General features: G+C 45.3%; 1 protein-coding gene across 5 annotated transcripts in view; it reads right to left on the bottom strand.

Annotated features, from left to right (window-relative positions):
* Positions 1 to 12,299, bottom strand: part of USP28 (ubiquitin specific peptidase 28) — a 159,067-nt gene that overhangs the window by 70,309 nt on the left and 76,459 nt on the right. For all 5 annotated transcript variants that reach the window (XR_014225968.1, XM_082273384.1, XM_082273386.1 and 2 more), the window contains exons 12-13: positions 10,808 to 10,903; positions 5,115 to 5,291 (exon numbers count right to left, since the gene is read on the bottom strand). Coding sequence is in view for 4 of the 5 variants with exons in the window: in XM_082273384.1 (XP_082129510.1) it covers positions 5,115 to 5,291; positions 10,808 to 10,903 (273 nt within the window). In the remaining variant the exon portion in view is untranslated. The remainder of the gene's footprint in view (positions 1 to 5,114; positions 5,292 to 10,807; positions 10,904 to 12,299) is intronic.

Below are 12,299 nucleotides of genomic sequence, written 5' to 3'. Positions count from 1 at the left end.
TCCCACAGACAGGAGAAAAAATGGATTTTTGTAAAATCTTACCGTAAAATCCTTTTCTCTTAGCTCATCGACAGACGTAGTCCTCGGTGATACACCACCTTCGGGTTATGTTACCTCCGCAGGAGCAGGACTAGACAGGAAATTAAAAAGCTCTGGCCACACCCTAGGGGCAGTCCCAGAGGGTATATCCTCTCTCTCTCTGCCTCAGCAAATCAGTTATGTGAAAAAGCAGTGCTTAGAGAATTTAACCCAACCCAACTCCAAAACAGAGGGGCGGGGACTACGTCTGTCGATGAGCTAAGAGAAAAGGATTTTACGGTAAGATTTTACAAAAATCCATTTTTCTCTAGCGCTCATCGACAGACGTAGTCCTCGGTGATACACCACCTTCGGGACGTCCCAGAGCAGTATCACAACTGAGGGGTGGGAAAATGGAACTCAAATCCCAATCTAGAAGGCCCAACCGGTGCCAACTAGAAGTTTACAATGCTCATCCTTAATGATGAGACTCAACCAAAAAAAGAGAAAACAATTTTTTTTTTTTTTTTTTTCAAACAGAAAAAAAAAACCCTCGAGGTAGACCACCGGTCTCCTCAAATTGCGGCCTGCAAAACCTTGCGGCCAAATGAGGCATCCGCCGATGCCGTCACATCAATTTTATAAAATTTTGTAAAGGTATGTACCGACGACCAGGTGGCCGCCTTACATACCTGGACCACTGACGCCTGATGGCGAAAGGCCCAGGAAGTACTGAGCGCTCGAGTGGAGTGCGCCCTAACAGGGAACGGAGGACTCTGACCCTTAATAGAATAAGCCTGTACCACCGTTTGTCTAATCCATTTGGCAATGGTCGCGGCAGATGCAGGCAAACCCTTTCTGGGGCCATCCGTGATCACAAAAAGTGAATCCGTCTTACGGAATGATTCCGTAGCTTTCAGGTATACCCTGATTGCCCGAACCACATCTAAGGAATGCAACGCATGTTCCCGATGATGCTTGGGCTGAGGACACAAGGAAGGTAGTACAATATCTTCATTCAGATGAAAATCTGAAACCACCTTGGGAAGAAAAGATGGCTTAGGATGAAGTACTACCTTATCCTTATGAATCACTAGGTATGGTGACTGGCATGATAATGCAGCCAGTTCTGACACCCTGCGAGCAGAAGTAATAGCCACCAAGAAGGCCACCTTCTGGGATAGAGTAAGCAAGGGAATCTCCCTGATGTTTTCAAAGGGAGGTTTCTGTAGAACCGACAAAACCAAATTAAGATCCCAGGGCGGTAAGGGCGCGCGGACTGGAGGAGCCAGGTGCCGCACCCCCTGGATGAAATTCCGCACCAAGGATTTGGTAGCTAAAGGCTTCTGAAAGAAGATTGCTAATGCTGAAACTTGACCCTTGATGGTGCTCAAGGCTAGCTTCTGCTCAACCCCTTGTTGCAAAAAGGCCAATATTCGAGTCACCGAATAGGTACGTGGAGGAAATCCTAAAGATTCGCACCATGCAATATAAGTCTTCCATGTGTGATAATAGACTTTGCTGGAAGTCGCTTTCCTTGCTTTAATAAGGGTAGAATGACTGAAGTAGACAAACCTCTGTCCTTCAGTACTTGGGTCTCAATGGCCAGGCCATTAAAACCAGCGACTGTAAAGCACGAAGGTAAATTGGTCCTTGAGACCACAGACACTCCCTGAGACGAAGTTCCCACGGAACGTCTGCGACTAACATGTCCAAGTCGGCCAGGCCGGCTTGAGGAGGCCAGCCTAGAATTTCTAGGACCACTGGCGCTGATTGGATCTGAACCAGGCGTCCCTAGAGCTATCTGGCCCCGACCATCCGAGAAAGTCTGGTCGTTTTCTGTTCCCACACATTTATCAGATACCTGATAGTTATCAGGAAAGGTGATCTTTTCTGGTTGAACCTCAGGGACCGAAGTCACCCGACTAGAGGCTACTTGGCCTATCTGGTCAACCAGATCCGATTCCTGTGAGGTATCGGGACTAATCTTAGGAAAAGGTAAAGGAAAAGATCTTTTCAGGGAACGGTAACTACCACTTCCTGTGGTACTTAAATGTTGGAAGGGAAGAATCGCACCGGTAGTAGTGGTTGATGCTCGATCTAATGTCCTGAATACCGGTGAAAACGTCCCCCCACCCTGAAACCGGGTGGGGGCGCACCTTCAGGCTGTGTACTCCTTTGCTTCGGGTTTGGCTGGGTTGGTCCCCTTCTTGAACCCTCCTGGAGGAGTCTTGCCTTTCCCGCTAGTACCAGCCGGGCGCCCTTTATGGGCGGTAAAGAAAGGTCCTCGCTTGTTGCGAGGTCCCTTAGCTTTTGCAGCCTGTGGCAAAAAAGTGCTCTTGCCCCCAGTGGCATCCTTAATGATTTCATCTAGGTTGGCTCCAAATAGACGATTCCCCTGAAAGGGGAGATTGGTCAAGGTCTTTTTGGAACCTAGGTCAGCTGACCAGCATTTTAACCACAGCACACGTCTGAGGATCACTGCTAACTTAGATGCATGCCCTAATAGGGGAGTAGTGTCCAAGGCTGCGTCACAGATAAACCGTAGCCCTTGTATGATCTGTTCCATCAAATCAGATGTCTCCTGGGGAATATCTTTTCCCCCAAGATCTTGGCGTACCATTTTCGCCCATTCCGTAAGTGTCTGGGAAACTAGACCAATAACGATTACTGGTCTAAATGCTGACCCTATCAGAGAAAAGATAGTGCGGGACTCTGCTTCTATCTTTCGATCCACCGGATCCTTAAAGGACGAAGTGTCCTCCACTGGAATAACCGTAGCTTTATTCAGCCTGGAAATAGGCGGATCCACGACTGGTGGTACCGTCCATTTCTTAATGATGGATTCCTCAAACGGATAGCGTCTAGCAATACGCTTGGAAATAGTAAAGGTACGTTTAGAATGCTCCCATTCTCCTTTAATCTGATTACCAAAACATTTAGGTACAGGAAAAGCCTTCGCCGTCTTGATGGGCTTATTAGTCCCAAAAGGCCTCTGTTTCAGTTGCCTCTGCCGGTAAAGCCTCAAGTTTTAAGGTTTCTTGCACTGCCACAACTAGTGCGTCCACCAATGCTTCTTCCTGAATTATAGCAAGAGAAGAAGCGTCCTCCTCACTGTCTGAGGGGGCTTTACCTGGGATAACAGCCCTTGCAGAGGAACCTGCAACTGCCGTGACCATCTCTGAAATCTGAGTCAGAGGTGTCAGATGGTATAGGGGTAGGCGGGGGTCGCTTCCTTGAACCCCGTCCCTGAAAGGCCGCCTCCACCCGAGCCACCATAGACTCCAAAATTGCTGTAAATGACTCTATACTCTGTGCACCGGCGGGTCCCGAGGCCCCCTCGAGGGAAACAGGTGGGGGAATATGTGTGGCAGGGTCCATAATAACTCCAGTTACTTCCTGGATAATATAATTCAAAAGTAAAGAAAAAAAACTTTTTTTTTTTTTTTTTTTTTTTTTTTTTTTTTTTTCTGACCCCCAGCGCCACAAAAAAGCCCCTTAGTGTTACCTGCTTAGGGATCCCTATCGATCGAGAGAGAGAGAGATAGACCCCCAGGCTCACCACTTGATGCTCAGAGTTAAACTGCAACAGCTTACAGCGCTGTCTTGACAAACAGGAAGTCTTTTGGCTGGCTGCCCAGGAAGAAAGGAGGCGGCTCCGCCCCTCTGCACGCCTTCCGGCGCCTCCCCCAAGCTCCACGAGGTGTAGGATCACCTCAAACATGGCCGCCCCCATGCTGGAGACACGAGGCTACGCCAAAATGGCGGCTCGTGCGATCCAGCAAAAAAAAATGGCGGCGGCCTAAACTGAATAGCTGTGTGCTGCAGGGCACACAACACTCTCTCTGCATGGGGATATGGCGTGGTTGGCGGTACCGGCCCTGGCGGACCGCGTGGCCGTTCGGGAGGCCTGCTAATAGCTGGAGATCTGATTTGGAAGGCAGTCTACATGTCCGTGACTTCTGGTAGGTAGCTTATACTTAACCCATAAGATTCCCAGAATGCCACAGATTACATCTTTAAAACATGTATACAATAGATTGTTAGCTCCCAAGCCAAGCCTCCTGGCTTTTGCACACATAAATCACACTCAAAGTAGGAGGATTTGTGACATGTTATAGGATAGAAAGGACTCTTTCTTACCATTACAGAGAGGGGCCCGCGTTCACCACAAAACCCGTCAGGGAAAAAGGGGGAACATACTACTCACCATACCGGAACCAGGCGGGCACCAACTCCTGACAGTACCCCTCTCCACCGGGGCGGGAGGGCTGTCGACCGATACGGACGCCGTGACTCATGGTCTTTGGCGTTTCGGCGAGACGTTTAACTCGCGTGGACAGTCCTTTAATGGGACTTTGTCGCGGCCGACCCAGCGCGGAGCTATGGCCTGCACGCGCTCGTAGGCTGAACTGGGGTGACCACCGGATCTCAACATCCAGCCCGTCGCCCAGTTCAGCTTTCTTGCTTGAAGATCTCACAGGAACACTGGAGAAAAAAGCTGTCTAAAAAAATCCTTTAAGAAAAAATTCTTGCCAGGACCTAAGATCCCAGCAAGGTGTCTAGGTCCTTACTCCTAACTAGACAGAAAATAACTGATTTGCTGAGGCAGAGAGAGAGAGGATATACCCTCTGGGACTGCCCCTAGGGTGTGGCCAGAGCTTTTTAATTTCCTGTCTAGTCCTGCTCCTGCGGAGGTAACATAACCCGAAGGTGGTGTATCACCGAGGACTACGTCTGTCGATGAGCGCTAGAGAAATGTTTTTTCTAAGAAGAAAAGAATCTATTAGTATCCTTACAAGACAAAACAGAAGTTACCTTGTATGACTTTGTTCTACCATACAATTGTGCAGCATGCTTAACGGCTTGGTAAAAAAAAAATAACTGCATTTTTAACACTCTAACTTTAATCTTGGCCTATTAAAGAGCACAGTAAAATAAAAACATAAAACAAACTAGAAAACAAATGAAGATAAGGTTTTGTAATCCGCTGCAAATAGCATCAAGTAAATGGCTTTTGGCTGTGCAGTACTCATTTACAAGGTTAGCTCGAACATCTATTTTATAGGTTTGCATCTTACAATAAATGAAATTACCCATTTTCTTGTGGTTGAGAGTCAGGAGAAGTAGTGTCATCTGCTGGAGTCTCGGCGCTCCGTGTCAAATCCACAGCATGGCTTCTTGCAGCAGATTTAGCGTGAGCAAACTCCAGCACATATCGAAGCATATCAGGCAGAGGACAGCAGTTGGGGCCAGAGCCATACTTCAGGTATCTGTCCAGTAGAAACGCATGTTAAAATTCTATAACTACATTATTCTTTTACATAGTCAAGTTGCTGACCGATGTAGTAGAACCTAACTGACATGTAATGTTACAGACATTGAGCAACTATTCTGCAGTAAATGCACAATCTGCACAAGTCGGATTTTCAGTTCTGGGTGGATGGTGGTAGGGTAAATAACCCCCCTATGTACTAATAACCCTCAGGGACTCCAGCTAAGAGGTTGCTCAGGCAGATGGCCTGCAATCAGTATAGGTAGAGCACATCATAGCAAAGGAGTCTTACTTTTACTGCTATGATATCCTCACCTAAGTTCACTTAAAGTGATACTAAACACACACCATTTAATTTACATTGTCCATTCTTTTTTTGTATATGGATGATGGCACTGTAAAAAAACATCCAAGTACCTTTTTCCTAATTGATATACAGCTGTCCCATGACTCAGCTGTTTCCTAGCATGTCTGCAGGGAAACATAAGCAGGAGGAGCTTCTAGCCCTCTGCTGCTGGTCACATGTTCAAAATATAAAAAACAGCCTTTAAAATACAGAGAAAAAATAAATTTGTATCAAACCGTTTTAAATTAGCTTACAATATATATTTGAAATCAAATTAATTATTTTTCGGAACTAACATGGTGCGGGCAGATTTCTGCCAGTCACAGGCTTTTAGCCTGTGTCTTAGATTAAGAGGGAGGTGAAGCCATCATTAATCTACATGCAATAAAAAAGGGAGGGGGTATAGCAGGCGCAAAGGAAAAATCCCTCTATAAGGGAAACGGCTACAATGCAATTTAAAAAGCCCAAAATGGTTCGTCGCTAGAGCAAGCTGATCCCGGACCCTACATGGGTAAAATACTAAAAAAAGACTGTTCTTGCTGCACTACGAGGCACTTTTCCTCTGTTCTTACTTTCAATCCATATGTAATATCCCGCCCCTATTGTGTTTAGCTGGTTAGTGGGCACAGGGGAGGGAGGGAGTGGGCTGTCATTTACCACTGTGGATACACACACATGTGAGACTCTATAGTCACATGAGCTGCTCAGATGTGATGGGGAGGAAATGCTTAGCATAGAAACTCAATGAAAACTGAGCATGTTCAGAGTTGTCAGGTTATTTGCAGAATACAGAAAACAAATCTCATAGTGACTGAGTCGGTATAAACATCATGTAATACTAAACGCACATCATAAAAGCTATCGAAAAATGCTGTGACATTTTAAAGAGATCCCCAATGTTTCTACTGCAGCCATGGTGAAGGATATTGGCATATGACGTTGGGGCAGAGGGGGGCGTCCATGCTCAATGCAAGCTCCAATTCCTGGTATTTCATGTCAGCTGTCATGGAGGAAAAAGCACCGGGGGAGTTGTGATGGGTCAAGTGGTGAGCTTGACCCTGCACATCTCTCCTTTTGGTTCCTCTAGGTCTGATATACAAGGTATTGCTCCAGTAACATTCAGATGAAAGTCATGGACAAGGGACTAGAAATTTTAAAGGCAGACGCACTGTCATACTGATCAGGGAGAGCCACATAATCCATGCTTCTACCTTTAACATTTGCAGTCCATTAGTTTTACCTGAAAGTAGTGGGAATCAGACCCACAGGAGAATCACTTTGGGTCAGAGGTGAGCATTTGGAGGGTTTTCTTTATCTTTTTCAAATTTAGGAACCTAAAATATATTTCTGACTGTAGGTGTCTCCTATACAATATCAATGCTTCACCCAACTGCATGAACATGCGTGACTTATTCAAACAATCACACAACTTCTGCAAATGACTCAAGGTCAGTGAAATCCATGACATTGTCTAGATCATGTTATCCCAATCTCTTCCCTTACTATTAAATTTAGCAACCAACACGTCACTGTCCACCTGCTAATGTCACCCTCACCCTAGACAGATCAGACAGAAGCCAGCATAAGGTAAGTATGCTATATTCCTGAACCCCCATTCGCCATGGGCAATTTTATTTTATTGGTGCATTCAGCAACATGCTGGTGTAGGAGTGCAAAAAGTGCATCTACACCAAGATGAAGGAATTTTTTTTTTTTTTTTCTACAAAAGTACACGTTTAAAGAGGAAAAGACTTCTGATTTAAAGCTGAATTCCAGGAATTCCACTCCTTTGTAAAAAAATAGGGCACACTGAGTTGAATGCAGCAAGGTGAAAAACACTTCTGGGTTTAGCTCTATTTATATCTGACAGCTTTACAACACTCCTGGAAGACCGCTATCACTGTAGTTCCAGGAGAGCGAAGCTAATCTTACTTAGCTATGCATCTTGAACAGGAGAGTCGCTGCACCTGCAATGCCTGCCCCTCCCCTCCTCCTGCCCAATCTCAGAAACCTTAAAGGGCGTCTCTAGGCAGCAAAGGGGAAGGGCGGGTATAGCTGCCCTATGTGCCTTTCTTCTCTCTCTCTCAGACCCTCCCCTCAGTGTAGTTCCCAGCAGAGCAATAAACCTGTCAGATACGACATGGAGCAACTCAGACTTAACTCACAGAGTACAGAAATATATAACAGATGCTGGACCAGCGCTATTAAACCCACAGTGTGAGGGGAAAATCATAAAAACAAATGTAAACAATAGATATAAAAGCAGATATAGAGAATCAAAAAATATTGATAAAAAACACAATAATGATAAATGTTTCAGGTGTATATAGATACAAAGTCCATGGAGTAGAGTCTATGTAGAGATGGATGGCTGGGTGGTCGCCGACTCTATTAGAGTTAGGAGGGGACTCTGAATGGTAGATAAATAAAAGAGAGAGAACATAGCAGCGCCACTTGAGTGTAGTATTAAAACAATCCTTTTTTGGCATAAAAGGTAATGCACTCACATGAGTGATAGGAAAGCAGGCTTTACTGAAAGTCATCCGATCCACTAAAGGGGAGGCAGGAGAGGTGTAGACAGCCCTGGGTCCTGGCTGTGTCAGTGGCTTCTGGCACTGTGACAATGCCTGAAGAAGGGGCACACATGCCTCGAACGCTAGCACCACCCCGCTTCCACCGGATGTGATGAGGGAGAAGCTGTGACGCCGACAGGACACCAGGAAGTGCCAGAAGCCACTGACACAGCCAGGACCCAGGGCTGTCTACACCTCTCCTGCCTCCCCTGCAGTGGATCAGATGACTTTCAGTAAAGCCTGCTTTCCTATCACTCATTTTAGTGCATTACCTTTTATGCCAATAAAGGATTGTTTTAATACTACACTCAGGTGGCGCTGCTCTGTTCCCTCTCTTTTATTTAACTCACAGAGTATCTTCACTTTTTTCAATGTGTTTTTCTATGAGTAAATGGTGTATTGTATGCTTTTTATACTCAGTCACTGCTTCTCTCTGTCTCCGCCTTCTGCTCCTGTCCCCAATTCAGCTAGGGATTTTGCAGCGGTTGTGGCAACTCTGCACATGCTCAGTTTTCAGCGAGTTTCTATGCGGAGCATTTCCTTCCTATCAAATCTGAGCAGGCAATGTGACTATAGAATCACAAATGTGGGTGTATGCACAGTGGTAAATGACAGCCCACTCCCTCCCTCCTCTCTGCCCACTATCCAGCGAAACACAATGGGGGTGGGGTATTAAATGTAGATTAAAGGTGGCTTCATCTCCCTCTTATTCTAAGACACAGGATGGAGGGGCGTGACACAGCCTGTGACTGGCAGAAATCTGTCCACACCATGTTATTTCCACAAAATAAAAAAGATTTGATTTTAAATCTATATTTGTATGCCAATTTAAAACAGTTTGATATTTTTACTCTGTATTCCAAAGGCTGTTTTGTTTTTTTGAACATTTGACCAGTAGCCGAGGACTAGAAGCTCCTTTTGCTTATGATTCCCTGCAGACAGGCTGGGAAAGATCTGAGTCAGGTGACAGCTGTCTATCGATTAGGAAAAAGGTACTTAGATGTTTTTTTAAATTAAAATAATTACAGTGCCATCATCCACATACAGAAACAGATGGGACAATGTAAATTAAACAGTGTGTGTTTAGTATCACTTTAACTCAATGTGCGCCTTCACTTTTTACAAACTGGCTTAACTCCTGGAATTCACCTTTAACCACTTAAGCCCCGGAAGATTTTACCCCCTTCCTGACCAGGGCCTATTTTGCGATTCAGCACTGCGTGACTTTAACGGACAATTGCGCGGTCGTGCAACGCTGTACCTAAACAAATTTGACGCCCTTTTTTTCCCACAAACAGAGCTTTCTTTTGGTGGTATTTGATCACCTGTGCGATTATTTGATCATGCGCTATAAACAAAAAAAGAGCGACAATTGTGCAAAAATAACAATATTTTTCAAATTTTTTAAATGAAATTTCCCAAAAAAATGTAAAAAATCAAAATTTTTGGCCAATTTGTTTTCTGCTACATATGCTTGATAAAAAAAATCACAAGCAGCATATTTTGATTGGTTTGCGCAAAAGTTATTGTGTTTACTAAGGGAAAGATTTTTGTCATTTTTGTTGCTTTTTTTTAAACGAGTAATGGCGGCGATCTGCAAATTTTTTTGCGGGACTGCGACATTGCGGCGGACAGATCGGACCCTTGACTGACATTTTTGACACTTGGGGGTACCAGTGACATTACTACAGTAATCAGTGCTATACATATGCACTGTTACTGTAAAAATGACACTGGCAGGGAAGGGGTTAACTTTATTGGGGAAAGAGGGGTAAAGTATGTCCCTAGGGGCGTGTTTCTAACTGTGATTGGACATGGCTACTGGTGTAAGAACAGAGATCAACGGTTCTACATAGTAGAACCGTCTGATCTCCATTTTTACACAGGGGAGAATGACAGGCGGCTTTGTTTACATTAGCCGCCTGCCTTTCTCCCTTCACGGCGAACGATCGCGAGTGACCGGCGGACATCGGGTCCGCCGGTCACACGCACTGACTTGTTAGGGAACGAGCCGGGGCACGCGCGTGCTCGCCCGCTATTGGCTCACAAGCTAGTGACGTACTGGTACGTCACTTTGCCTGGCTGGGGCTGACAGCCGCAGTATATGTACTTGCAGCGGTCGGCAAACGGTTAAGAACTATTACAAAAAGGTAAAAATAAAATTTGCCAATTTTTTAAAGCATATAGCATTTTTTTTAAATATAGGTTTGGAGTTACCTTTTAAAAGTTCACTTTCATGTTAGAAATCCCCATCACGCCCTCGAGAACTGTACTGCAGAGAATTAGACAGACTCTACTACCTGTGTGTAGTGGATACTCCACCCCCCCCCCCCCCCATGTTTGGCTCAGTTCAGGGGACCAGCGCTATTAGGAGATAAGGAGCCCCAGAAATAGTAAATACTTCACAAGCCCTGAGCAGCCGCACCACAGATTTCTACTACACATTTCATTTTTTTTCAGTGCAGAACAGACAGGGTTCAGTAATGTTCTTTTAAACACTTCTGCATTACCTACAAGATCTTTAAAAGGACAAAACCACTCAGTGGGCTCTTTAACCGTGCTTAGCGCAGGAAATAGTTATTAACCTTACTTTACCTTTCCAGTTTCTGATGGAGGTAGTCGATGTGCCTGTTCAGTTTCCTGACATCCCTCCGCTTCTTCCTAATGAGCTCTTTGTTTCTGTACAGGTACCTGTAAATAAAGGCTCAATTACTTGATGTCTCCAGACACTCAGTGTGAACTCAATGGAAAGAACTATCTAACCATACATAGCAACAGAAGAAAAAAATGGCATATTGAAGGAATATTATATTTAAACTCAATACAAGAAATAATGTGTCTACCTCTTCATCTACTGTGCGTTTACTTACAGGTTCACTTATCTCTTTCAGTGATAATGTTACTTTTTCAGAACCTATTGTTTGTGTAGTCTAGGTCAGGAGTCCTCAAACCTTCTAAAGAAAAGGGCCAGATTATTGTCCTTCAGACATTAGGAGGGCCAGGCTGTAGCGATTAAACAATGTATCAGACTTGGTGATCAGTGAGAGAAAAACAATTGCATAGCGCCTGTGGTCAGTAGAGGGAGGAAAAGTGCCCCATTATTGGTGTCAATAGGAAGAAAAGTGCCCCATCATTGGTGTCAATAGGAAGAATAGTGCTCCATCATTGGTGTCAATAGGAAGAATAGTGCTCCATCATTAGTGTCAATAGCAGTGGTGGCTGGTACTCGGTAATTCGGGAAGGGGGGGGGCAGCAAACCAACGCACCCCCCCTGCGCTGGCCTGCCTCCTTACCTTCTCCTTTCTCCTGTCAGAGCCGTGGAGTGCTGGATGGCTGAGCCGCTGTGCTTCTCCCCCAGCCGTATGTAAGATCGCTTCTCCTTTTGCCCAATCGGGAAAGTGGTCTCACAACCCTCCTTCTGATTGGCTTGGAGGAGAATCAGTGTGACAATACCAAATATTTATTCACCATTGCCATACATTTAGGTGGGCTCAGGGCACAGTGCTCTGCGCCCCGAGCCCACCCTTTTTTGAAGCCTATTAGAGACACTGGCTCTAATCACGTGCTTCAAAAAAAAAAAATCCCCTATTGGAATCCATGCATCCGGCGCCCTGCATGTAGATTAGGGGACCGAATGCATGGATAGGAGGGGCGCCTAATGGATGGGCTGACACTGGTCAATAGGAAGAACAACTCCATCATTGGTGTCAATAGGAAGAATAGTGCTCCATCATTGGTGTCAATAGGAACAATAGTGCTCCATCACTGATGTCAGTGTGAGCAACAGCGCCCTATTGTTGGTGTCAGTGGGAGCAATAGTGCCCCATCTTTGGTGTCAGTGAGAGGAATTGTGACCCATTGTTGGTGCAAGTGGGATTGATACAACTTTGCTGGTGTCAGTGGAAAGAAAAGTGCCCTATTGTTGGGGTCTGTGAAAGATATATCACCCCATCCTTGGGTCACTATTCCCCCCACTGATACAAGGCACTATTTTTTCCCACTGACACCAAGGGCTGGATATAGGCAAACAAAGGGCCATATTCAGGTCACAGTTTGGAGACAACTGGTCCACGGCAGCGTTTCTCAA

Source organism: Pelophylax lessonae, assembly GCF_965119305.1.
Source record: "Pelophylax lessonae genome assembly, chromosome: 12".
Taxonomy (NCBI): Eukaryota; Metazoa; Chordata; class Amphibia; order Anura; family Ranidae; genus Pelophylax; species Pelophylax lessonae.
Note: the sequence above shows the minus strand (reverse complement) of the source record. Positions and strands in the feature narration are given on the sequence as shown.